Source organism: Pleurodeles waltl, chromosome 9, assembly GCF_031143425.1.
Source record: "Pleurodeles waltl isolate 20211129_DDA chromosome 9, aPleWal1.hap1.20221129, whole genome shotgun sequence".
NCBI classification, from domain to species: domain Eukaryota; kingdom Metazoa; phylum Chordata; class Amphibia; order Caudata; family Salamandridae; genus Pleurodeles; species Pleurodeles waltl.
Window position 1 is genome coordinate 343,501,461 of NC_090448.1, and position 24,714 is coordinate 343,526,174.

Consider the following 24,714-nt stretch of genomic DNA (forward strand, 5'->3'; position numbering starts at 1 on the left):
CACTATAAGTCACCCCTATGGTAGGCCCTTTCAGCCCAAAGGACATGGTGCAGGTTCCTGTGTGTGAGGGCACTTCTACATGAGCAGAGGTGCCCCTACGAATTCCAGTTCCAATGCACTGGACTTTGTAAGTACAGGGAAGCCATTTTGCCAGTGTGCTGGCTACAGGTCACTCACTATCTGTGTCCAGCTACATAATGGTAGCTCTGAACCCTGTCATGTTTGGTATCAAACATGTGGGAATCATACCCCTATACTAATGCCAGTATTGGTGGCATGATTCCATGCAATCTCGGGGCTCCTTATGGATCCCCCAGTATTGTTCCTACCAGTCTTCCAGGGTCTGCGGTCAGCCCATGCTGTTGCAGCCCCTCAGACAGGTTTCTGCCCTCCTGCTGCTTGACCAGCTGAAGCAGGGGAAGGCAGAACAAAGGATTTCCTGTGGGACTGGGGATGCAACACCCTTTTCCTTGGAAATAGATGTTACAGGGCTAGAGACTCCCCAATCCACTGGCTTGCTTTGAAGGGCTCAATTGGTGCCCTCCTTGCATAATCCGGTCCCTTTCCTGGTGTGAAACCACACAAAGGAAAGGGAAGTGACCACTCCCCTGTCCATCACCATCCCAGGTGTGGTGCCTAGAGCTCCTCCAGGTGGACACTTGATCCTGCCACCTTGGAAACAAGTTGTGCAGAGGCCCCTGGGAGCATCAAGTTGGTGATGACAGGTGACTGATGTCAGTGACCCCCCTCTGATAAGTGATCACCCTGCAGAGTGACGAAGCCCTCTGTTAGGGCTATTTAGGGACTCCCTTGTAGGTTTATCCCCAGATTCGGCATGCAAGACTCCACCAGGACTCCTCTGCATCGACCTCTTCTGCTCTTGGCCACCGGAACAGCTGCTGGACTTCACAGGAACCAAACAAGCCTGCAGCTCCAGAGACCACCTCGCCTTGCAACATTGTTTTTCCGACTCCTTTCACCAATTACAACATTTCCATGGTTGTGCATCCTCTGGGGTCGGCAAGACTTCAGCTGCACCAAAGAAGCAAGAAGGAATCTCCCTTGGAGTGATGGAGTCACTCTCCTGCATCCGCAGGCACTTAAGCAACGATGTCCGGCTTCTGGGATCTGCTCTCCACAGGAACTACATGGATCCTGTAATATAGGTGGTGGTTCTGAGTGGTTCTCTTGGTCCTCTGCCTTCTGACTGACTTGGGAGACAGTGAGTTCTTGCCTCTCCTTGCAGGACAGAACCCCTGTACACCACGAATCCTGCAGCAACCAAGGCTTGTTGACTCCTACTCCGAGGGATCTTCAAGCTCCAAGTAGCCCCGGCCTCCAGCACTTCATCCTTGCAAGGACAGTCGCTCCTCTGCTGCTCCAGCGATGTGGGACTCCTCTCCAGGTGTGCTGACTGGGCCTAACTGCAACTTACTGTACCTGCTGCCAGTGGGTTGCCTTTGGGGGTTACGACTGCTTCTGCTGGCTCTCCCGATTGCTGAGGATCAGCTCCGACTCCCCTCCAAGGGTCGAGTCCCCTAGACCTTGCTGGTCTGCTTCTTCTCTGCAAATCCTCTTCTGCCCAGATTTGTATTTGCCAAGGCTTGTTGATGGTCCTCCGGATCATTAACCTGACTGCGACCCGGCAGGGGACATCTTTTGCACAACTCCAAGTGCCTCTCTGCAGCTCCCGGGCTCCACAGCTGACCGTCACCAGCTCTTCAAACTTCTCTCTAACAAACAAGTGATGTGTTTGAGGGGGTTGCCATCTTGTGTCATATAAGCAGATGTGTCCGAGAGTTGCCTATCAATTTCTGCAATATGCTTGATGACAATATTACCCCCTTGTAAACCTCTTTAATAACGATATCTGGCACCATAGGCAGCTGTTTAAGACCCTGACTCTCTTCTGATGTAAGATTGTCCGACAGTAGTCTAGTATGTGAATTGGTGGAATCCTCCCAACAGTACAGATCATTGGTCACTTACCTATAGAGTGTGTTTCAATGGCAATATCTTCCTATGTCGGGGTGGAAGGTAGATTTAGTTTTGAGGCCACTATCCAGACTAAGGTCAGGGGAAATACTCTGATCCGTCAGGATATCCGTCAGAGATGGAGTGGACGTGTCTGATGTATCCAAAGACAACGTCTGTAGATCCTCAATGTTGCTGCTAGTCTTGTGACTAGTTTCCATATTTGTTACAGCAGGGCGCATAGGATACGGTTATTTTAGTAGCAAAATATTTCCTAAGCTTCAGTTTACGGATGAACTTGAATAAATCAATATGCATCTGAGTAAAGTTAGTTTTCGAACTGGGGGAAAAACCTAGTCCTTTGGACAAGTGCCTCTTTTGAGCAGGACTTAGAACATAATTTGAGAAATTGATCATTGTAATGCCATCAGACAAAGTGTCTTTATTCGTTTTGTTCAAATCAGTGGTTAACAAAGTTTGTGTGTTGTCAGTCAATTCCTCTGGGACCTGGTCCCTGATGTGGAAGTCTTGACTTCTTTTCTTGGAGCACCTACTTCTCCCGTTCCATGATTTTCCTGGCACTTTGTGTGTTTACAACATTTCTTTTTTTTCTGCATCTTGATCTTTCTTCACGATGGCTCACTTTCTTGGGTACTTGGTCTATATACCTATAGGTATTATATGTATTTTACACATCTGTGATGTGTTTTGGTGTGGGTTTAGAACCAACTATAGAACTGTTCTTGTATAATGTTCTGCTCATGTACATCTCTATTTAATATTGTATCTTTGCAGCTTTGAAAAAACAGTCAACTCTAGGCTTGATTGATGCCCTAGTTGTTAACGATTAAGTTTTGTTTGTGGATTTTTGGAACTGCCCTTACTGGAAACTCAGCAGCTGAGTCCAACACTAGCTTGCATCCAGACACACTGAAACTAGATGATCAAATGTATTACAGCAAACCTGTTTCAGTGTAAGTTTGTCTGGTACTTTTACTCTATTGACAAGCTGTGTTAACAGATATTCTAGTGCTTCCTGGGGAGCCCACAAGACATTTGAGAAAACCTAGCAGCTCCCTTTTAGGATAACATTGTCTACATGCCTTAATATCCAGCACATAGTACTTGATCACTATAAAGATTTGCCGAGTCGAATCCCATCCCCATTGGGTTTGATCACCTTATGATTTCTGTTTCCATAGTAATTTTAATTGCTGTTTTAAATTCCTTTTTTAAAATTCCTATTTTGTTTTGTTTTTGAAGTTGGAGCACTGAATGGTCATTGAACTTGAATTGTGCTTTATTTGTTGTTAAGATTATTTGACTTTCTACACCTACCACCTCCTGGACTATGTTTCAAGTGTTCAGTTTTTATACCTTTGTAGAGGTAAGTGCCCAAGCATTACCCAGTAATAGCTAACTGCCGTTGGGACTGCCCTCCTCCCCCAAACACTTCATGCACAGATTTTATAGTCCTCGCCTTCTGTTCATTCACACTTATATGTTATAGCATGGTGTTGTGTGTTTGTTAGACTCTCATTAAGCTGTGCATGTAGAAGTCGCCCCAATTGGAGGGGCATTAACTTGTGAGGGGTGTTATTTTGTTGAGTATTGTGCTGTCCTAACTTTCATGTACCTCTTCTTTCCTGCACGACCTGTAGAATGAACGAAGAACAAATTGCAGCTGTTTGCTTGTCCGTTCTGAAAGCGCTGTCTGTACTTCATGCGCAGGGTGTCATTCATCGAGACATCAAAAGTGATTCCATTCTGCTGACGCATGATGGCAGAGTAAGTACAAACTTCAGGAGTTTTTCATGCAGGACTTGGTCAGTGTGTAATTGGGATTAATAACCAAAACAAGTCGAGGGGTTGTGGAAGTGCAAGATGAGTGTGTGTGTCCTACAGTTGGGGGGAGGGACGGGGAATATAGAAAGTTTAAATAGAAATGTGAGAGTCCACTGTGTGAATGGGAATAATTGTAGGAGCTGGTGTATGTGTAGTAGAAATGGTGATTAGAAAGGACGGGAAGGTGTGTGACATGATATCATAGACATTAAAATGGTGAAAGAAGATGTGGGTGCACTACAGTCCAACAGTGAGCAGTGGAGACAGTTGTAGATGGCCGAGTCATGCTACAGGCACTTAATGCATTTGTACATTGCAGGTAGTTTTGTGTGGGATAGAGATTTGGCTGATTTCGATGATGAATGAGAACAATTAGTGGTGCAGAGCAGAATGGTGATGACATTGCCTATGGTGAGGCAAAGCATGTAATAGCACTTTGCGGTGACGGTCTAAGAGATGGGATGGTGTCTAGCACTGAAACTGACCTTGGTGTGTTAGTCCTAGCCTGGGGGTACAAAAGGGTACATTGGGCAGTCCTGTTGTGGTCTAACCGAGCATGATGTGGATTGTATTGTTTGTGATAGGGCTATATTGGAAAAACTGGGCGCAGTGACATTTGAGGTGTGTGATTATGAGGCTATGACTGATGCGAAAACCAGTGTGGAACTGATTATGACTTGTGTGCCGTTGTTACGAACTGAGATGACATTTAAGATGGCATATTTGAGTGAATCATGGGGCTCTTTTGTTGTCTGTTGTAATGTTAAAAATGACGTTGTAGCACACGGTGCAGCATTCTAGAACAGTATTTGTGGGAGCCCTTGTGCAGTAATAAGAGCAATATAGTTTTACTTTCGTCCAAATTGCCTGGTGAGGATCTGTAGTGAGGATACAAAAGCTAATTACGCCCTTTGCCAATCTTGTTTACAAAAGGATCTGTCATTCTTTCATGTACCCAAATATGATCACCACAATCATTTCACCACTGTTGGATCATTCATAGCGACACATTGATTATTCCATGTGTCGTACTGGCAATACTTGCGCGTTAATTGCATGGTTATTTTTTTTTAAACTGTTGTGAAACTTAAGTAAGTCTTTAAAAGAAATTGCTCACACATTACTTTCACTTTAAAGCAAAGTCATTATTCGCAAAGTTTTTTCTTACACAGTTTGTAACTTTAAACTCTGATCAGTAGTGGAAGTCCAGAGGTAGTCTGGCAACATTATTTTTAAAATGCATTCTTCATGAGAATTCAGCCCTGAGTGAGTGACAGCAAGAAAAATTGTTTAGCTGCGTCAGAGGTTTTGTACAGACATGACTCAAAGTTGGACAAAAGCACATACATATATGTCTGACTCATACAAAACAAAAATAAAGGAACGGTTCTCCCGTATATTATTAAAGCCTATGTGTAATAGCAGGCTCCACATAAAACAGGGGTATATTCCAAACATTACCACCCTCCATTACACATGACTGCTATTAACTAACATTTCTTGTGGTCCTTGTGTAAATGCACCGATCCATCTGAAATGTCCAACCCTGTTTTCATCACACCCTAACATTGGAATCAGTACACTGCACCTGCTGACTTGATGATTTTAGGCAGTGTGCTGGCTGGAAGGCATTATCAAGTTTAAAGTGAGTTAAACTCTTGTGCCATCACCTACTTTTCCACGAGCCAGTTATTTCTCTTCTATATCAAGAGCTAGCATGTTCATCTTACTCACTCTTCCAACAGTCCACAGGGAATCTCCAGTTTTACTACTTAACAAGTAAAAATGCCTTTGATAAGGACCTGTCCCGATCCAGAAGTGGCAAACCTTGTTTATCATGAACAGGCATGCTCAGACTACTGTGTCTAACATTCCAGTAAAGATGAAGTCTCCAATGTATTTTGATTTCTGGATTGAACTAACATGCTCAATATCTAACTAGGTCTAGAAGGGACATCCTAAACATATGCTATGCTTACGTGCTTCAACTACTAAGTATGGTAGACCAGTTCAGAGGAAATCTTGGATTTACTCGGACTGGGCAGTCCTACTCAAAAGTCTGAGATTAAACCTGCTGACTCATGTGCAACTGACTTAGCCTAGGAGAGGCACCACTTGTATATTACATACAGTGTCCTGTACAGTGAAAGTGCAGCCTTTACAACAGTGCCTTGCACAGCAATGGAAACTGGCACAGGGTCAACTTCACGATCTAGTGTTGATAAACTGCCAAACATGCATATCGCTTCAGTGGTGGAATTCCACAAACCTAAACAAAGGGCGGCCATTTCAAGACCCCGTGCCTCAGACCATACTTACAACAGATGCATCAATGATTGCTGCGGGGCGCACCTCAACAATCACAACATTCAAGGACAATGGGACGCCAAACACAAACAGTTAGACATAAACGACCTAGAATTGCTAGCTGTATCCCTAGCACTCAAAGCTTTTCAGCCTTTTCTCACTCACAAGAACATCCTTATCAAAACAAAACAGACAACATGTGTAGGAAGTTGGCTCTGTATATACTATTTCAAAGTAAGAAATAGTATGCAGAGTCCAAGGGTTCCCCTTAGAGGTAAGGTAGTGGCAAAAGTAGATAATTCTAATGCTCTATTTTGTGGTAGTGTGGTCGAGCAGTAGGCTTATCAGAGGGTAGTGTTAAGCATTTGTTGTACACACACAGGCAGTAAATGAGGAACACACACTCAGACTTACTCCAGGCCAATAGGTTTTTATATTGAAAAATATCTTTCCTTAGTTTATTTTAAGAACCACAGGTTCAAGATTTACAGTTAATACTTTAAATGTAAGGTACTTCACTTAGATACTTTAGGAACGTTGAATGAAAACAATATCATGTACAGTCTTTGTAAAAATGGCAATAAGCTATTTTCAAAGTGGACACAGTACAAAAATCAACAGTTCCTGGGGGAGGGTAAGTAAAGGTTAGGTTTGCAGGTAAGCAAAACACTTACAAGTCTCAGTCCTTAGGCATAGGCAGCCCACCGTTGGGGGTTCAAGGCAACCCCAAAGTTACCACATCAGCAGCTCAGGGCCGGTCAGGTGCAGAGGTCCAAGAGGTGCCCAAAACACATAGGTGCCTATAGAGAACAGGGGTGCTCCGGTTCCAGTCTGCCAGCAGGTAAGTAACTGCGTCCTCGGGGGGGGCAGACCAGGGGGGTTTTGTAGAGCACTGGGGGGGCACAAGTAGGCACACACTACCTACCTGGCTCCACCCAACGCCCAACCTATTAGAACCCGCTTGATCACCACATCACTGTCTCACCCTAGTCGCATCTCACCAGTCTATTCACCTGGCACCTGGCACCTGCCTCCACATTCCTGTTCATCTCTCACTATCACCACAGACACCACAGCCCTACCACCACATGCACCTTGGCCCTTCCTATCTGCCTCCACACCATTGCCCCATCCAGTCACTGCTCCCTCGCCCTTCACATCAGATGCCACCTCAGTCACTAGCCACCAAACACTTGCCCTCATAGCCCTGTCTGACCGATCACAGCTTCATACCTCATCCTCAGTCACTACCCAGCTGCCTTATTCACATCTCTGCCCACTGTCACTATACTAGCAGGACCTCCACTCCTTTACCCGACCGTGCAAGGACTGTCACCACATGATGTCAGTCACTGATCTGCATCGGGTCTGTTTGTGGTGCCTGGAGCACGACCACGACCCGAAGTCGTGCTCCGGGTGCCGGGCTTTCACCCGAAGACCTTGAGGGAGCAGTCCCTCAAGCTCATGGCGGCCCAGGACTCCACTCCACATAGGTCCCGGTCTCGCTCGAGAGGAAGGTCTAAAACTGGTCATGGAGCCACCACCACTCCTCTTCTTCGAAGTCTTCAGGTGAAAGTAAGAAGAAGTCGAAGAAATCCTGTCATCCTTTGACTTCACCCCGTTGCTTGGCTGATGCGACACTGGAGGAGGGTTGACGCTCGAGGCCTCTATCTTCGGAGCCTGCTTTTGGGTCCATTCCGCACCTTCCTGAGTTTCCGGGAGCCGGGGCGACCCCTGCCCGATTGAAGGAATTTTATGAGGCTATGCACCTCATTTTTGGGCAGTCCAGCCCTGCTATGGTGCCTTCGGGTCCAAGGGGTTCGGTTGGAGGGCCTTTGGATTCTGTGCTGGCGGCTTTGGCCATCAAAGTCACCTCCGGATCCGCTCTCAGATCTGCACTGACACCGGTCGTACCATTGAGACCTTCACTGGCGCCTTTTCGATGGTGGACGCTCCCGAAGTCGGTGGTGCCCACCATCGACGTCGACCCGATCCTGATCCCCCAATGACTTGGAGTCAGACTGGCATCAGCCGCCGCCTCCTTCGATGGGGCCTATTTACCCCAGGTTGGATTCTGACCCCCCTTATGGGCTTGAATTTGGGGAAGGACGGGAGGGGTCCCTGGACCCTTCTGAATACCAGGATGACCCTAACTTGGACTGGGCACAGGAGTTGGGCAAGGCAAGTGGTCTGGACACCTCTCCAGAGGCTGGCATGCTGTCTCCTTCTACTGTGGCCACGGTGGAGAGAGCTACTTATTCCATGGTGGTCAGTAGGGCGGCTGAGGTTCTTGGCCTTGAGGTGCCTACTGTTCTGTTCAGGTCTAATCTCCTGACGGAGGTGCTTCAACCAGGGCTTCCATATCTGAGCCTCTCCTTCCATTCAATGAAGCCCTCACCGATGTCCTTTTGGGTACTTGGTCCAGACCCAACATGGGGGCTCCTGTGAACAGAACAATCGCATGGTGCCATCAGCCCTCCCCGAATGACCCTAAATTCATGCCCTAACACCCCACGCCTGAGAGCCTTGTCATCCAGGAATCGTCATCCTCGGTTGCATTCCCTTCCGCACCTCCGTGAGTCAAAAAGGCTGGAACAATTTGGGAAGAAGATGTTTTCTTAGTCCATTCTCAAGCTGCGGTCAGTAAACACCACATGCCTTTTGGGCTGTTATACTGACTCTCTGTGGAAAACGGTTGCGCAAGTTTTGCCGCAGATACCGAAGGAAGCCCATGCTATTGTCTCCCAAGCTGTCACCGATGGGGGAGACGCGGCAAAGTTCACTATCCGATGTGGGCTTGACACTACTGACTCTCTGGTTATATTGGTTGCAGCGTCGGTGGCTTTGAGGCACCACGCCTGGTTATGTACATCTGGTTTCTCAGGGGATGTCCAACAGACATGCCCTTTGATGGCTCCCGTCTCTTTGGAGACTAGACTAACTCGGCGCTGGAGAGGTTCAAGGACTCCCGTGCCACGGCTCGGTCCCTCGGCCTTTACACTGCCCCTCGTCCCCAACAGTCAGCCGTTCGCCACTTTCGTGGCCACAGAAGGGGGCTCCCAGTTGCGTCCCTTTCCCAGCAACTGTGCCGCCCATACTGTTCAGCCACTGCGTGGCAGGGTGCGTGGAATCCCACGTGGTCGTGGGACAGGGAACCAGAGGTCTGCCCAGTCCACCACTGCTGCAGCCTTCAAACCCTGCTAGTCCGTCCCCTCACTCTGGTCCAGTTGGCGGCGGGATTCGCCATCACCTGCCCCTCTGAGAATACATCACTACGGACAGGGGGGTTTTGCAGATCCTTCGAAGGGGCTACTCCTCTTCTTCGAGTCTGCCCCACCAGCCATGTCTCCATCATTCAGCCCTCTTCCGGAGGATCATTTGGCACTTCTCCGACAGGAAGTCACAGCTCTCTTGGCCAAGGGAGCCATAGCGAGGGTCCCTGCCCCAGACGTATGTCGTGGTTGTTATTCCCCCTACTTTTTGGTGCCCAAAAGAGACAAGGGTTTGTCATATTCTAGACTTTTGGGCCCTCAAGAAGGAGAAATTCAAAATGCTCTGCCTTGGACCCAGAAGACTGGATAGCAGTGTTGGATTTGCGGGATGCTTATTTCCATATTCCCATCCTGCCTGCCCACAGACGTTACCTACGATTTGTGGTAGGTCAGGAGCACTTTCAATTTACTGTGCTCCCCTTTGGCCTTACCAGCACCCCTCGGGTATTCACGAAAGTGATATCGGTGGTTGCAGCTCAGCTGTGCAGGTTGGGGGTTTCAGTCTTCCCCTACCTCGATGACTGGCTGTTGAAGGCGGACTCACCCCAGAAAGTTGTCTCCCACCTCCAGACTACGATAAACCTCCTGCATTATAAATGTGCTGAGGTCACTCCTGACTCCCTCTCAGATGCTCCTTTTCATTGGATCTGTTCTGGACACAGTGCAGTTTCAGGCCTGTCCTCCCGAAAAGTGAGTCCAGGATATTCAGGCTCTGACTCCAATCCTTCATGCTCTACCTTGGGTTTCGGTGAGACTGACTCTGAAGCAGGTGGGCCTCATGGCCTCCTGCATCCTGCTAGTGACACATGCCAGATGGCATATGCAGGCTCAGCAGTGGGACTTGAAGTTCCAGTGGGCGCAGCATCAGAGAAATCTCTCCGACATGGTCCAGATCTCAGAGGGGACTGGGAAAGACCTGCAGTGGTGGCTTTTGAATCTGCATTGGGCCAATAGCAGATCCCTGTCCCTTCCCCAATCAGATCTATCTATAGTGACAGACGTGTCACTTCTGGGATGGGGCGGCAGAGATCAGAGGCCTCTAGTCTCCGGCCTAGTCTGGGCTCCATATCAATCAATCACGTAATTTATAGAGAGCACTACTCACCTGTCTGGGTCTCATGGCGCTGGGGGGGAGGGAGGGAGCTACTGGTTGAATAGCCATGTCTTGAGGCGTTTCCTGAACGTCAGGAGGTCCTAGGTCTGGCGTAGGTGGAGCGGTAGGGAGTTCCAGGTCTTGGCGGTGAGGTGAGAGAAGGATCTTCCTCCAGCGGTGGTGCGGCAAATGCGGGGGACGGAGGCGAGGGCGAGGCTGGCGGAGCGCAGCTGGCGGACGGGGGTGTGGAAGGTGAGTCTGTCGTTGAGGTAGGCCGGACCTGTGTTGTGGAGGGCTTTGTGTGCGTGGGTGAGTAGTTTGAAGGTAATCTTCTTCGATACGGGTAGCCAGTGTAGGTCTCTGAGGTGGGCAGAGATGTTGTCGCGCGTGGGACGTCGAGGATGAGTCGGGCAGAGACGTTTTGGATACGTTGCATTTTCGTTTGTAGTTTGCCTGTGGTTCCTGCATAGAGTGCGTTGCAGAAGTACATTCGGCTGCTGACCAGGGCGTGGGCGACTGTCTTTCTGGTTTCGACAGGAATCCACTTGAAAATCTTGCAGAGGATGCGAAGGGTGTTGTAACAGGAAGAGGAGACTGCGTTGACCTGCTGAGTCATGCAGAGTGCTGAGTCCAGGATGATCCCAGGTTCCGTACTTGGGTGGTAGGAGTGGGTGCGGCTCCTAGGGAGGTAGGCCACCAGGAGTCGTTCCAGGCGGAGGGGTTGCTGCCGAGGATGAGGATCTCTGTTTTGTCTGTGTTTAGCTTGAGGAGGCTTGATTCCATCCAGTTGGCGATGGCGTGAAGTCCATTGTGGAGGTTGTTTCTTGCGGTTGTGGGGTCTTTTTCGTGAGGGAGATGATCAGCTGGGTGTCGTCTGCGTAGGATACTATGTTGATGTGGTGGGATCGTGCAGTGTTGGCGAGAGGAGCCATGTAAACGTTGAAAAGTGTTGGGCTGAGGGAGGATCGCTGGGGGACGCCACAGATGGTTTTGGACAGGTAAGGTGGACTCTCTGGGTTCTGCGTTGTGGAGGCGTGTTCGAAGGGTGTGGCAACAAACGGTGTCGAAGGCTGCGGAGAGGTCCAGGAGGATGAGTGCTGCGGTTTCGCCTTCATCGAGCATGGTCCTGATGTCATCTGTGGCAGCAATGAGTGCGGTCTCCGTGCTGTGGTTCTTGCGAAATCCGGATTGGGAGGTATCTGTCTTCCAGGAAGCAGGATAATTGACTGTTCACGATTTTCTCAATGACCTTCACTGGGAAAGGGAGGAGGGAGATGGGCCGGTAGTTTTTGGGGTCATCTGGCTCCGCTTTGGGTTTCTTCAACAGGGCGTTGATATCGGCGTGTTTCCAGCTCTCCGGGAATGTGGCTGTCTGGAAGGAGCTGTTGATGATAGCGCGGAGGTGGGGGGGTGATGATGTCGCTGGCTTTGTTGAAGATCTGGTGCGGGCAAGGGTTAGAGGGGGAGCCGGAGTGGATGGAGGCCATGGTGTTGATGGTGTCTTCATTGTTGACTTGGGTCCAGGAGCATAGAGGGTTGGTGTTGCTTGGTGCGTTGGGTTCGTGGCTGTCTGTGGTTGGCTGGTGGGTCTGAGGTTTGAAGCTGTTGTGGATGTCTTCGATCTTTCGACGGAAGTAAGTGGCGAGGGAGTTCCAGAGTTCCTGTGATGGGGGGGGGTTCGTAGGACCAGGGCCTGGGGTTGGAGAGTTCTTTGATGATGCTGAAGAGCTCTTTGTTGTTGTGAGCGTTGGTGTCTATGCGGCTTTTGTAGCAGGTTATTTTGGTGGTGCGGATCAGCTGGTGACGTTTGCAGATGGCAGTCTTGAGGGCGATGTGGTTGGATTCGGTGGGTGCAAGACGCCAGGTCTTCTCCATTCTTCGGCATTCCCGTTTGGAGGCCTACAGGTCGGGGGTGAACCAGCTGGCCTTGGGTCTGTAGTGGATGTACGAGGGTTTTTTGAGTGGTGCGAGGGTGTTGGTGCAGTCTTCTACCCATTGATGCAGGTTGGTGGTGGCTGTTTTGGGGTCCTGGGAGGAGGTGCCTGGGCGAGAGTGGAGATCAGCTGTCGAGATTCTGTTCCAATAGCGTCGGGGGTTGAGTGGTGAGGTGGTGAGTGACCGGCTTCTGGAAGCAGAAATGGATGCAGCGATGGTCGGTCCAGTGGAGTTCGGTGGTGTGGCTGAAGGAGACGTGGTTGCTGGCTGAGAAGATGTGGTCGAGTGTGTGTCCTGCAGTGTGTGTGGGCGACGTGACGAGTTGCTTGAAGCCAAGGTTGGCGAGGTTTTCAAGTAGGTTTGTGGTGTTAATATCGTTGTTGTTTTCTAGGTGGAAGTTCAGGTCGCCGAGGAGGATGTAATCCGTTGAGGCGAGGGCTTGGGTGCTGATGGTGTCGGCGACATTGTCGCAGAAGTGAGGTCGGGGGCCTGGGGGGGTCTGTAGACCAGTGTTCCTCTGAGGGTGGTGTTGACGTGGATTTTGAAATAGAGGTGCTTGGTGGAGTTGATGGTGTTGTGGGAGCTGGTGGAGACTCTGATGGTGCTTTTGTGGACTATGGCGATTCCTCCTCCTCCGAGGCCGAATTCATCCAGGTTTCGGTGAGCAATGCGACAGGTGATGATGAGGTCAGTAGGTCCCAGAGTTCGATTGCGTGCTTGTGGACGGAGCGGGTGTTGAGCAGAATCCAGCTGAGATGGTTGTCTGTAGCTTTGTGTTGGAGCTTGGTGGTTAGGTTGCAGGACATCACCCTTGTGGTTCAACATCTGGCGGGCTCTCTGAACGCCAGAGCAGACAAACTCAGCTGTCGATGCATAGCCAGTCACGAATGGCGTCTCCATCCGGAGGTGGTGCAAGGTCTCTTTAAGCAGTCCTCTGCAGAGAACGCGCAATATCAGCTGTTTTGCGCTTTGGAGTTTCCAAGGTGGCACTTGCTCAGAGACGCTTTTCGTCTCGAGTGGAACTCTGGACAGAAGTGATATAGGCGGAAAGGTGACCAGAGTTCTCAAGAAGATCAAGAACGACCAGGCTCAAGTAATCTGGGTGGCTCCAGACTGGGCACGGACAGTATAGTATCCAGAGCTGCAGAGCATGGCCAATGATCCTCCACTCAGACTGCCACTTAGGGAGGATCTTCTGTCGTAGCAACAGGGGATGGTTCTCCACCGAACCTGTCTAATCTCCGTCTTCATGTGTGGAGATTGAGCGGCGGCAGTTGACGGCTTTTGACCTTCCACCCGAAATCTGTAATCTTGGCAGCCAGGCATCCCTCCACCAAAACGGTATACACCTGTCGTCGACATACATTTGTTGCATGGTTTATCAACAAATCGTTTGATCCCCTCTTTGCTCCTCTTTCTGAGGTTCTTTTGTTCATTCTTTCTCTGCCCAGCAGGGCTATGCTTTGGGCACCCATAAGGGCTATTTATCGGCTATCTCAGCCTTTCTTAGGTTGTCTGATCAGCCTTTACTCTTTAAGTCTCCTATTGTTAGTAGATTCCCTAAGGGCCTCACCCATTTGTTTCCTCCCACTCCGTTTATCATGCCTCAGTGGGACCTAAATCTTGTCCTTACTTACTTAATGTAACCTTTTGAGCCGATGCACAATTGTCCCTTTCGGCTCCTAACTTTCAAAACTGTTTTTCTTGTTGCCATCACTTGTGCTCACAGAGTGAGTGAGCTTCCAGCTCTGTCTTCTAAGCCCCCATTTTTGTCTGTGCACCCTGACAAAGTGGTGCTACGCACTGAGGCTTCCTTCCTTCCCAAGGTCGTTACACTTTTTAATGTAAGCCAGTCTATCACTCTGCCTACGTTTTTACGAACATCCTTCTCATAAGGAGGAGACACTCCACCGTCTAGATCTAAAAAGAGCAAAAAGACCATTGGCGTTCTATCACAATCGTAGTAAAGATTTCCGGGTGGACGATCAACTCTTTATTGGATATGTGGGCGCGATGAAAGGGAAGGCGGTGCAAAAACTTACTGTCTCTGAATGGGTACTTTGTTGCATCAAAATGTGCTACGCTTTGAGAAAGAACTATGCTTTGACAAAGAAGCATTCCTTTGAGGGCTTGCGTGCTCATTCCACCAGAGCAACTGCTGCTTTGACTGTATTAGCACACAGAGTTCCCTGTCCTGGCCTGGATATCTGCCAGGCAGCTACATGAGCATCTTTGCACACGTTCACTAAACATTACTGCCTGGACAGTAAGGTCCGTAGGAATGGCTACTTCGGTCGTTCGGTCTTGCAGGACTTACTAGTATGATCTTGGTTCGCAGCCCACCTCCAAGGATGGCATTGCTTGAGTTATCTTTCTAAGGTAAGGAATCTACAACTAGAAGGCTCTATCAGATGTACAAGTTACCTTCTGTAACGATATTTCTGGTAGAGACATATTCTAGTTGCAGATTCCTTACCGCCCACCCCTCCTCCCCGCTTGCGAACTAATTTCTAAGGACAGTGCTTTCAGGGTCTTGGCTCTGGTGCACCAATTTCAGTGTTCTTCGCAGCTCTGCACTTTGGCGTGAAAGTCATGAAAAGAAACTGAAGTCACTGCGCTAAGGCGGCGTCTCTGTACTACTCCGACATCATCACTTCGACTATGACGCCAACAACGCCCGCTGAGTCGACTGACGCCACCTGCCAACACGCAAGGGTATTGCTCGAAGAAAAAATCTCCAGATCCAGTCAGAAGCCTGGGGGAAAATTTGAAGGTAAGGAATCTGCAACTAGAATATGTCTCTACCAGATATATTGTTACCGAAGGTAAGTAACTTCTTGTACTACATTAATTGTTCTTGAAATCTTAGTTCAGATGTGCAGCCCAATTTATTAAAATGGCCTTTTGGTGGCTCCACCTTTGCAATCCGTGATTAATTTTTCTTCAGAATGTCCCAAAAATGATATAGAACAGACATGTTAACAAAGGCATTGCAGCAGAAGCCCTTTTTTCAATTTTTTACAGAGGAACAATCATTTGTATTGCAAAGCCAGCACAATCTTAACACTCAACATACTTGCCTCCACCAGCTGACATGCATACAAGATCGTAGTAGAGGACTAATCTTGGATAGTTAAACATCTAAATTGTAAACCGATCGACCTACTCCATAACTTCAGGTGCCCTGCCACCCAGCACCTCAGCGGAAGGAGATTGCAGTTATTCCATTGCTAGTAAACCGCCATTACTTCATACAAGTGGTTGCTGTAGACTGTCCGATAGCGTGCTGCATAGATTTGGAATGTAACAAAATAGGAGCTGTCCATTGAATCAAGATGGATCCTGGTGCTTTTATAGATACATTCAGAAATGGCTTACAGTGATATGAATAATGTTAAAGTATTTATGGGATAAATAAAATCATCCTCAATAAATAAATTGATTAAATGAGCACAGTGTCTAACATCTGTAACTAAACGTGTTTTAATTAATATTTGATGCAGATTGTTGTCAATAGTGTTTCAGTCACCGAAAAAAATATAGAGGTCCTCTTTTGATTTTTGATGGATAGTTTGAACTGCAGATTTCTCCCCTTGCAAATATCCCCAGGAGCTTGACTGAATCCGTAGATTTCATTTTTCTCAGTAGTTCCCTGGTGTGTCCGCAGTTGACGCCATGCGACTGCGCTTCAGGTCCCTCCCGGAAGTGATGTTGGGCTACATATAAATGCAACCTGCACATTGAGGTCAGTTCCTTCTATTTCTGTGCTTTCCAGTTCATTTTTGGAGCTAGCTCCCTCCCTTGTTTCTTTTACCAAATTTTTCACAGCCACCCTTCAATCCCACCCCTTTCCCCCATTCAAAAACACCAGCCTTTAAAACCTGCAGCAACTGCCATAAGCAGATGTTGGGATTGACCCGCATGAGTTCCTTCTCTGGTGGCTGAGCTCCTCATGTGGCTCGAAGTTGTGCCGCAGCAGTGCTTGGATGAAGCAAGATACCATAAGAGACCTTGAGGCCATGCTCTGCTTCTTAACACACTAGAAAACACGCAGGGACCAGTCTTTCTTGAAGTCACAAATGCGTTTTTGCACTCAAGCAGTCAAAATGTTATTCCCCTTCTTCCTTTCACTCTCATCAAGGGAAGTCCATCAGACATCAGGGTGCCTCTGGGTCCTGGTCCCCGATCATTGACCCAAAATTCCCCAACTCATCTCAATCCAGACTGAGTTCTGAGGCCCATTGGCAACTCTGTAACAGTTCGAAGTTTTTAAACTGGCCATGTTGTGAAGTTCCAGCACTTTTTTCCAGCTCCATCTCGCGTACGTTGAGGCTCCAAAGATTCAAGGAGTCCTCCAATCAGGCCACTGCTGCCCTTTTTGTCCTAGGTGGTAACTTTGCCTCTTGACCTCGTTCCAGGGAGTGCCCCCCCCCTCCCCCCCCCTATCCCCCCCCCCACTGCCCACTCTTCCCCCCCCCTGCTGCCCACTCTTCCCCCCCCCCCCACACTGCCCACTCTTCCCCCCCACTGCCCACTCTCCCCCCCCCCCCACACACACCCGACTCTGAAGCCAACACTTGCCCTGATTTCTGAACCAGCCCCAATGACTTCTCCAGTTCCCGTTGAGTTGATGCTGCCAAAGGATTTCAGACTCTGATGCAAGTCATGGACGAAGTTGCTCCACCCTCCACCTCGACCACAACCTGCCCAGCCCTTATTTAAACTTGAAGGGGACGTTCCCTTTACCACACCAGTTCTCTGACCCTGAGCCCCATGATGATGGATATGAAGCCTCACAAATTTCTGAGAGGAGAATCTTTATGTTCGGTGGCATGTGTAGCTGCAGATACACATGCTGTGCATAGTCCGCCGTCTGGTGTTGGACGAACAGATGTACACTGGGTAAGTGACATTTTCCTTTTTATGGGTTCTCCAAAACGCCAGTGGTTTTGGTATATCACAGACACTGGCCTCAAATCCCCACTTGGACTTTCCACTGAGGAATCTGCTTCATTTGCCATTGCTATCAGGACGGCTGAGGAGGTCCTGAACCTCTAACGGCCTTTAATGGAGGTGAAAACTAACTTCTTGATGGAAGTCTTGCTCCCAGTGCATACCTCCTCAGGGTCCCTCCTCCCATTCATGTGACACCCTTGCAGACCATTTAAGGTGCACTTGAGTGACCTGGACCTGCCACAGTGAACCCTTTTTTCCTCCTTCCGCACCTCAACTCAAAGTCTTCTGGTGCATGTGTGAATTAGTAGGCTCAGCCCTAACTCTTTCCCTACCATGCCTCTGGATAGGGAGTCCAAGTGCGTGTAGGTGTTTGGAAAACAGATGTTCTCATCCTCCAGATTAGCCCTCCGGGAAGTCAACTCAAGTTGCCCCTTAGAATGGTATTCATAATTATTTTGGGACATGGTATGAAATTCTGCCTGCGGTTCCAGATGACCTGTGTGCCATTTTTGAATAAATAATGCAAGACGCTCCAACTTGCGTCACCAACTTGGGACCAGACACCACCGATTGCTTGGCTAGGGCAGTCAAGTATCCTTTTATTCGATTTGAACAATGCAAATCATAAAAGTACATAAAAACGTACAATTCATTATAGCGTAACTAAAAGCTGCTAGGGCAGTCCGTTCAAGTGTGGTGCTTCAGTAAAATGCATGAAAAAGATTAAGGGAGTTCTTTACTGATTTCCAGTCATCCTTGATGAACATGCCATTCGACTGCACCCATCTCTTCGGAGACAAAGTGAACTCTGTCTTGGAGCATATTAAGGGCATGCTCCATTTCCTTCTCAGCCCCTGAAGTAGTATCCCCAAGAATATTTGCTCTTTGAAGGCTTCAGAAGGAGCATACATGAGAAACAATGCAAAGCTTACCTCCGTAGGAGCAGACCTCTCAGCCCTTTTGAGGAAGAGGTTGGTAATCCTGCCAACCACTTCGAAGTACTCGGGGGCAATGTACTGCCCTTCCCTCACCCCCTAGCTTGCTGCTGCTTTAAATCCCCTTTAGGTTTCCCTCAACAGTAACTACACGGAGGCAGGATAAATTACTACCTCCAAGGATGCCAAAGCATTACATCGGACAGATGAGTGCTTCAAATAGTCCAGGATGGCTACACCCTACCTTTCCTTTTAAGCTCTTCTCATCTTCTGCCTACACTGCAGCAACTGTTGGAGGACCACTTGTCCATCCACCAAAGAGAAATTCAAGTACGGGGGGGGTGGAGGTGGGAGGTCCTGACACCAGCTCAAGGGACTTGATGCTACTCATGTTACTTACTGGTGGCAAATAAGGACGGGGGGGAACCTCCTCCTTTTCTAGTCATTTGCTTTCTGAACTTCTTTCTCAAGAAGATCAAGTTCAAGATGATCACCCTGGCTCAAGTTCTGTTTGCCCTGGATCCAGGAGACTGAATATTGGCTCTTGTTTACAAGATGCATAGTTTCATATGTCTGACCTGCAATCGCACAGGAGTTACCTGAGGTGACAGGTAGTCCACTAACACTTTCAGTTCTCTGCACTCCCCTTTGGCCTCATCAGTGCCTCTCGGGTGTTCATGGAGGTGATGGTGGTGATTGCAGCGCACAGTCAAGAGGTTGGGGATACCAGTCTTCCCATATGTCGGGGACTAACTGCTCAAGGTAAGATCTTCTCGGGCAGTCGTAAACCACCTGCAAACAATGAAGAACATCATAACATGGTTGGGGTTCTTGATTAACATGCCAGTCACACCCAACTCCTTCGCAGCAACTTCAGTTCTTCTGAACCATTCTGGATACGGTGCACTTTTTAACTTCCCTTCCACCTCAACAAGTCCTGGACATTTGGGCCACAATCCTGACATTTTGACCTGGATCTTGCTGAGAATGGCTTGTAGACTTCTTGGCCTTCTGTATTCTGCTCTTGGAACACCCCAGAAGGCACTGCAGTGGTATCTGAAGTTTCACTGGGCTCAGCACCGGGGAAACTGGTCTGATTCCATCCCGATATACGAGGAGGCCTCAAAGGACCTGAAGTGGTGCTAGTAGACTGCAATTGGGACAGTGGCAGACTTCCTCTTTCTACCTCACCCAGAGCCAACAGTTGTCACCTAGGAGAGGTGGATATCACAGGACTCTGGTCACCAGAGTAGACCTGCCTTCACATCAGCCTGTTGAAGTTTTAGGTGATTCACTTGAAATGAAAAGGATTTCTCCCATCTTTCAATGGGGGACAGATACAGGTCCTCCTAGACAACACCACCACCATGTGGTACTGCAACAAGCAGAGTGGGGTTGTGGGCCCAATGCCAGGAAACCCTGCTTCTCCAGAACTGGCTGTGTTGTCAGGGTCTTGTTGTATAACACCTGACAGTATCTTCAAATGCCAGGGCGGCAAACTGAGTTGGCAGTGCCTACCACATCCCGAATGAACTTTACATTCTGAGGTGTCACAGGCTGTCTTCCTCCACTCAGGAGAACTCTGGCTCGATCTTTTTGCCACCACCTTGTTGTCCAGTATTTTACTGTTTGCTCTCCTCATAGCCCGACAAGGACTTGCTGTCGCTATTGTAAAAGGTTACTTACTGGCCTTATTGGTTTTCTTACATTTGCCCCATCCACCATCATTGTTTAAATCACCTGTTGTAATGTGTTTTTAAAAGGGCGGACCCACAGGTTCCCACCAAAACCTTTTGTGATGCCACAGTCGGACCTTAATTTTGGACTTGCATTCTTGAAACCATGCACGTTTTCCCTCTGTCTACTAACCCTGAAGACAAAGTTTCTCATAGCAATCACATCAACTTGTTGCATGAGTGAGCTACAGACGCTGACCATCTGCTAACTGTATACCACCCTGTTCCCTGAAAAACTAGTGCTCAGGACTAACGTAACGTTTCGGCCAAAGGTTGTGACTCCTTTCCACATCAGACAGCCTAGCATCCTTCCGATATTCTTTATTCCACCTCACCAAATCGAAAAGGAGAGACCCAGTCTCTTGGACACCAAGAGATCCCTGAGCTTCTGTATCCATTGCACCAAGAAAAAGGTGGATAGTCAACTATTTGTGGTGTTTGCAGGAGCATAGAAGGGTAAAGCAGTGCAGAAGAGAACAATCACATGGTGAATAGTCATCAACCTAAAGATCTGCTATTCAGTGGCTAAGAAGCAGCCATAGAGGGCTTAAGGCTTCACACCACCAGAGCCAAGGCTGCCACCACTGCGCTGGTATGTAGAATGCCTGTCTTGTACATTTATTACAAACAGCTGGTCCAGCCAGATGATCCGGATATATTAATGCGTCCTATAACAAAAAACCTTTTGAAAACAAATTTTAATATTCAAGCCAATAATGTACATACAAAAATGTAATTTATAGGTTGCTCAAAGAGAAAGATAGTGCTCCTGAAAAGTGCTTGAGTATCAGTTCATGGAGGAGAAGAAAAGCAAAACAATGCACATTAAACATTATTTCCCACAAAGCCTGCCTGATACATTCTTTAACAAAATTACATAACACTCTCAAGACATATTTTCAGTCCATATTGTCCCTTGTGGACAATCAATTACATTCAGTCTCTACAAGAAAAGTGTCAACATCCTACACAAGTCCTCACTACGTGTCAAGGTCATCCCAGAAGAACGATGCACCACCATGGAACACCTTCACTTCCTGGTCCACTCCAACCACAACTGCTCCATCTGCAGCACCCTGGTGTACAGGCCACCGGCCCCTGACCAGCATTCATAAACTACGTTGTAGACTTGGCTATCCTTTCCCCCCCGGCTCCTCTGTGACCTGAATTTCCACCTCGAGGACCGCGCCAACCCAAACACCCCACCACTCCACTCTACAACCTTGCCACCCTCGGCCTCAGAGAGCTGGTCTCCGCATCCACACACATCGCAGGGGGACACACTGGACCCCATCACCTCAAGCAACCGGATCACCATCGAGACCATCTCCACTCGAGACTGGACTGACGACCACTGCATACATTTTACAATCACCTCACCCAGCAGCCGCACCCACCCCTCCCGCACCCAAAAAAAATGGAACGAAATCACCAGGGAGCAACTCAACTCATCCCAAATCCCTCCCTCCGATGAAGCCAACACAGCAGTGTGCAATCTCAACACATGAATCACCTAATGCGCCAACACTCTAGCCCCCTCCAGCTGACATCGGCCAAACGCGTACCTAAGAAAGACAGCTGGTTCACCACCGAAATACAAGAATCATGGCGCACCTGCAGACATTTAGAGAAAAAATGGAGGAACAGCCAAACCAGCGAAGACTTTCAGAGCCGCAACCCTCACCCACTGCCGAAACATCAAGAATGCAAGGAAGGGTGCACTACAGGATTGCATCAACTCCTCCACACAACTCTAAGGAACTCTTCTCAGTCATCGAGTTCACAAATCCCCCCCCCCCCCCCCCCCCCCTCCGAAGCCACCAGCATCCCCCCCATTACAGGACCTCTGTGACAAACTCGCCACCTTTTTCCACTGCAAGATCCAGGACATCTACGACAACTTCCTCCCGGAAAAAACAGACACCAGTACCTGCAACCGACCCACACCCCCAGAACCCACCCAGACCATCCACAGCTGGTTCACGCTCACTACAGCATGAACAGCACCCACTCCGGAGCCCCCACGGACCCCTGCTCACACCACATATACATCAGAGACAGCACATCTGACGCCCGAGTTACGAAACATGATGAACTGCTCTATCAATGCTGGCACCTTCCCCAAGTACTGGAGAAAGCAATCAACGCACAACTCAATTCAATGGAATTTCATTGAAGCCATCAACTCCCTGGACAGCTCCCAGTGTGGTTTCTGCAGCAACCACAGCACGGAGACGGCCCTCCTGGCAGCCTCCGACGACATCCGATCACTCCTAGACCATGGCCACAGCGCAGGGCTCATACCCCTCGACCGCTCAGCCGCCTTTGACACGGTCTCCCACAGCACTGTACGCACCAGACTCCACGACAGTGGAATCCGTGGGAGAGTCCTTTGAATGGATCCACTCCTTCCTCTCCCGGAGGATCCAGAGGATCCTCCCGGAGGACCCCAGGAGCCAACTGCAGAGTCCAGCAAGGATCCTCACTGAGTCCCACACTGTTCAACACATACATGGCCCCTCTCGCAGCCATTGTCAGACGCCACAGAATGAACATCGTGTCATATGCCGATGAGACACAACTCATCATTTCCCTCACTGAAGACCTGGACACGGCCGAAAAGAACTTTCACTCAGGAAAGGAAGCCACCGCCACCTGGATGACAGAAAGCCGCCTCAAGCTTAAGTCTGACAAGACTGAGCTCATCATCTTCGGAAATATTACCGCAGCTTGGGACGACTCCTGGTGGCCCACATCCCTCAGCACCCCCCTGCACGGCTGCAACATAGCCATCATCCTTGACTCCTCCCTATCCATGACCCACTCAGTCGCCTCCTCCTGCTGGCACACATTCCGCAAACTTTGGAAAATCTTCAGATGGATCCCAGCAGACTGCCATAGGATAGTCACCCACACCTTAGTCACAAGCAAGCTCTACTACGGCAACGCCCTCTACCCCGCACCTCGACTAGAAACATAAAAAAACTACAACTCATCCAGAATGCCACCACCAGACATCCTGGACATCCCACACCGAGAGCATATCTCCCAACACCTGAGGGCCCTCAACTGGCTCCTGGTCGAGAAATAAATCACCTTCAAGCTATTCCCCCACACGTATAAGGCCATACACAACACTGGTCCAGTCTCCCTGAACCACCACGTCTCCTTCCACACCTCCACCCGATCCCTCCGCTCAGCTGGCCCTGGCCACCATCCCTCCCATTCGTAAAACCACCTCCGGAGGATGATCCTTCACCCACATCACAGCAAAGAGCTGGAACGAACTCCCCCTGCACCTCAGACAAAGCCCATTGCTCACCATCCTCAGAAAGAATGTCAAGATGTGGCTCTTCGGATGAGTCCCCTCTCATCTCCCCGCCACCGCCTTGACACTCACCGGTGAGTAGCTGTGCTTTACAAAAACCTGATTAATTGATTGATGTTGATCTGAAAATAAAGGAGGTCAGTAAAGACCTTACATGCGGGTCTTCATCAGGACAAGAAACAAGAGCAACCTAAAAGGAACAAAGAGGGGAATTCACAATATTAAAATCCCTCGTAATGTGGTGTATGAACAATTTTTTAAAAAAACACACAAAAAAAACGTTTTATTCCTCTCTTTGGCAAAACCTCACCTGGATTCTTGCAAGCACTAGCGTGACTGAAAAAGTGTTCTATATGCGAAGGCCAGTTGGCTCGTGTAAAAGGTACTCTTAAATAGGAAACCATGAGTCACCATTATAAGTTAGGACCCCATTGGGATACCTCACCTGTCGAAAAACAATTAAAAAGGTAAAATAACACTCACCTCGAAAAGCGAGTGTTGCACCCAAGCAGGGAGTCAATCCCAATATCGATTGCTACCATGAATCTTACAACGCTTCAACCCAATTGGCATCCACATACCAGGGCCTTCTATTTATGGTATGCTCAAATGACTTTGTGGTAAAACTATTCATGCATGAGCCAAATTCAAAAAGCGAATAAACCTACCCTGTGAGTCTTAAAAACCATTCCCCTGCTGAATTATGGAATAAATCCTAATCACGTCCCACTACACAATCAATATAGGCACACTAGAAATGCCAGGATCCTATGAAAACCAGAGAGATACAAAAAGTGGATTTAGTCCAACTGCAGTTAAACTTCCAGCCTAATGAAACGCACGCCCCCCCCATCCCTTCACACGGTCACGCCCACAAACAAAGCAAACTGGACTGTTATGGAAAAGGCTCATGAAAACTAATAATGGCACAAAAAATGAAACAAGCTACCCTCCTGGGAGCCCGAAGAAAAGCCATCTTAAGACGAAGGGAAGAGAATGGAAAAACTTTGCATCCATGCATTGATGCAGTGGGGGTGACAGGGACTCAAAATGTCGACAGCAAAGCATGAGAGTATGAAATTATTCATCCACATAAACAAAAACATCTCAGCAAACATAAAAATGAAATCATCATCAATCAAAGAGCTACCTCTTTCGTAATATGCAGAATTCAACAAAAGTAAATGTTGTAGTGCGAAAATTGTGGCTGACTTCCGTTGAAGGGGGGCCACCCCAAAATGTAAGGAAGAATTACAGAGCTCTCAGTTAACTGGTAGAATGGTCTCTGAGGCAGTTTTCAGCTATGATACAGAACAGGGTCCAAGGAATGAAT

The 24,714-nt window shown here is 48.5% G+C and overlaps 1 protein-coding gene across 2 annotated transcripts in view; it reads left to right on the top strand.

Moving 5' to 3' along the window:
• PAK4 (p21 (RAC1) activated kinase 4) overlaps positions 1 to 24,714 on the top strand; it is a 202,103-nt gene that overhangs the window by 145,920 nt on the left and 31,469 nt on the right. For both annotated transcript variants that reach the window (XM_069206912.1, XM_069206913.1), the window contains exon 6: positions 3,636 to 3,762. In XM_069206912.1, the coding sequence (XP_069063013.1) occupies positions 3,636 to 3,762 (127 nt within the window). The remainder of the gene's footprint in view (positions 1 to 3,635; positions 3,763 to 24,714) is intronic.